Source organism: Pygoscelis adeliae, unplaced genomic scaffold (assembly GCF_000699105.1).
Source record: "Pygoscelis adeliae isolate BGI_AS28 unplaced genomic scaffold, ASM69910v1 Scaffold108, whole genome shotgun sequence".
NCBI classification, from domain to species: domain Eukaryota; kingdom Metazoa; phylum Chordata; class Aves; order Sphenisciformes; family Spheniscidae; genus Pygoscelis; species Pygoscelis adeliae.
Window position 1 is genome coordinate 1546603 of NW_008825498.1, and position 2582 is coordinate 1549184.

At 50.0% G+C, this 2582-nt stretch overlaps 1 protein-coding gene across 1 annotated transcript in view; it reads right to left on the bottom strand.

The window, feature by feature from the left end:
* ARHGAP26 (Rho GTPase activating protein 26) overlaps positions 1 to 2582 on the bottom strand; it is a 132063-nt gene that overhangs the window by 118659 nt on the left and 10822 nt on the right. Inside the window, exon 9 of the mRNA XM_009331385.1 lies at positions 1365 to 1459. Within this exon, the coding sequence (XP_009329660.1) occupies positions 1365 to 1459 (95 nt within the window). The remainder of the gene's footprint in view (positions 1 to 1364; positions 1460 to 2582) is intronic.

Genomic DNA, 2582 nt, shown 5'->3' on the forward strand with positions numbered 1-2582 from the left:
AAATGAGCAATTTCTCAGGTTTCCCCGCCTTTGCCACTCCCCTGCCATTATTTACATTTAGCAGGCATATTTCTGGAGTAGCTCTTGATCCCATGCCTAGCAGGCTCCAGACATCAAGGGAAGGTTCAGCTGCCTCTGAACATGCTGCAGAAGAAAACTATTGTGGTGGCTGGCTTCTCCTCCTCCCAGTTTTATTTTGATTTTCACATTTAAAAAAAAAAATCCTCAGGGCATAGGGAAAAAAAAAACCACACGTCAGCAGAAATACTCCAGCTTTCTGGAGGAAAGCATAGTTACAGAGAGCAGGAGGCAGCCCCAGGGTTATCCTATCCCTGAGCCAACACAGGCAGAGCTCCATCACCCCAACCCCTCCCTGCCCTGGGCTGGCAGCGAGAGGGGCTGGCACCGAAACGCTGCGGAAGCCCAGGCTGGGCAGGGAAAGGTACCGCGAGGTATTCCAGCGTTATTCAACACCTTGGGTTTTGATGAACTCGGGTTTTCCCAAGACCTCCTGGGCATTCCCGCAGTGGCCAGCGGAGGGGAGGACAGCTGGAACATGAACAGGCACACAACTGGGAGGGCACAGACATTCAGTGACTTTGGAGCGAGCTTTTCTAAACCATATAAACTTCCTGCAGCGAGGAAGATAGGAGGCAGTGACTAATACCACTTGGAATAGCAACCCCAGCCTGGTTTTCCTGTTTATATATGTAAGCCATGCATGATGCTAATTAGATATGATAACAGGCTTTCATTCCTAGGTGCTATAGATTGAATCCACACATACATCTGGTTCAGCTGCTAGGTGATAAATCACATCAGAAAGCATTTTACTCCTTCAGGAAAAAGAAGTGAATGTGAAGTGCCTGGAGGTGCAAGCCGGACTTCCATTATCGCCCATCCATAGCGGACCAGCAACAGCCACTCTCCAGCACAAAAGCTGAAGTTATTCCAACACATACCCAGTGCTGGAAAGAGGCATCATATCCCTGCCAAAACACCCACAGAGCATCTTTTCCATACTCGCAACCATTTACCTTACATGGCCAGAGACTGCAGAAGTGCTAAAACACCATTAAAGTTTGAGAGACTTGAGTAAACTCGGCACCTTGTAAACCGAAGCACTAACTCAATATACGGAGAGCACCTGGCTAGAAGCACCAGGGAGAGTGCATTTCCATGGACTAACACTTTCTATTCACAGAGGGTATGACTAAAGGACAGGAGAAACATGGAAACTGCACAAGAACTACCCAGGAAAGCCAAGTACAGATGAGTGCAACCTTTCCCTATGCACGGCTAGCGTAAACCCCGGTGTGTGCATCCTTTTGGCGACCCGGGCTGCGACGCCCCTTGGCACTCACCGATCGACAGCTTCCACATCAAAGCAAAACCTCTTCTCAATTGAGTCGGTTTTCCGCCGTGTGCAAGATTTGAGGATAACAGCTTCATCTTCTCCCTGAGAAGAGACAAAATCGCAGATAAGGCTGAGAACAATCAACCAACCGTGTGCCTGTCCCCAGCACCCACTGCACTTCTAATGAACGTGTTCAAACCTGGGGGGATTTGGCCATATCAGCCTGCTAGAAATACGTATTTATATATCTGACGTGAGGACTTGTCTTTTCACCCTTGCAACCATGTTTAGTCCAAAATCTTTAATGAGGAGCCTTCCTTTCTGAATGCACACGATTAAATTTGTGCATTAAGCATCACGTGACCCATGCTTCAGGCAGGCAGGGAGTGTTGGACCACAACTTTTGGGCAAAGTCAGCTTTATTTTCCATTGCTGAACAATGCATCATAGACCTGGCTGTCAATTTTCACTCCAGGCTGCATTTTTGGCAGCATTCTGCACACGAGAACTCTTAACGGGAGCAAACATGTCTTAAAATGTTTATTATATAACAAAGCAACGACAAAACCATTCTCCCATCCAGGCATCCACAACCAAGTTGTACTGGATTTCCACACGCCGAGCAGCGATCCGGCAGGATCCGCGTGCACTGCTGTCCTCTGCTGGAGGACACCCACCCTGCTCAGCCCCTGCCAGCACAGACATTTCTCCTTCTGCAATTTTTAAAATCCACTGATGACTCAATAGAAAATGAATTCTGAACAAGTTCCTGGAGATGGCCACTTTTCTGTGCTCTCTGTGCTGTTCTTGATGACACCTTGGCTGACCATCCTGTTCCCTGACATCACCATTTTTCCAGGAAATATATTTAGGAACCCAGAACAGACCCAGGAAGACAGACGGGAGAGAGATCCCTGTAGGGCTTCTCCCCGAAAATCCTTGCACCCGGGCCTCCCCAGCCTGGCCTGCTGCTGGCACAAGGCTGCTCCCAAGCTGCCGAACTCCCCGTATGGTATTCAGGGAGCGCCCCCACTTCAAACCCACTAACATCCAGCTCCAGCCACCGCCCGAGGCACGTTCACGAGGGGCTGACACCACGCGCAGTGTCCTTTGCAACCCACGAGCGATGGGTCTCCTCGTGCAGCACTGACATTGCCCATCGCTTGGCGCCTATTCCAGCCAGACCCTGAAACAGCCGGCAGCGCGGCCACAAGCCCCTGGGCCG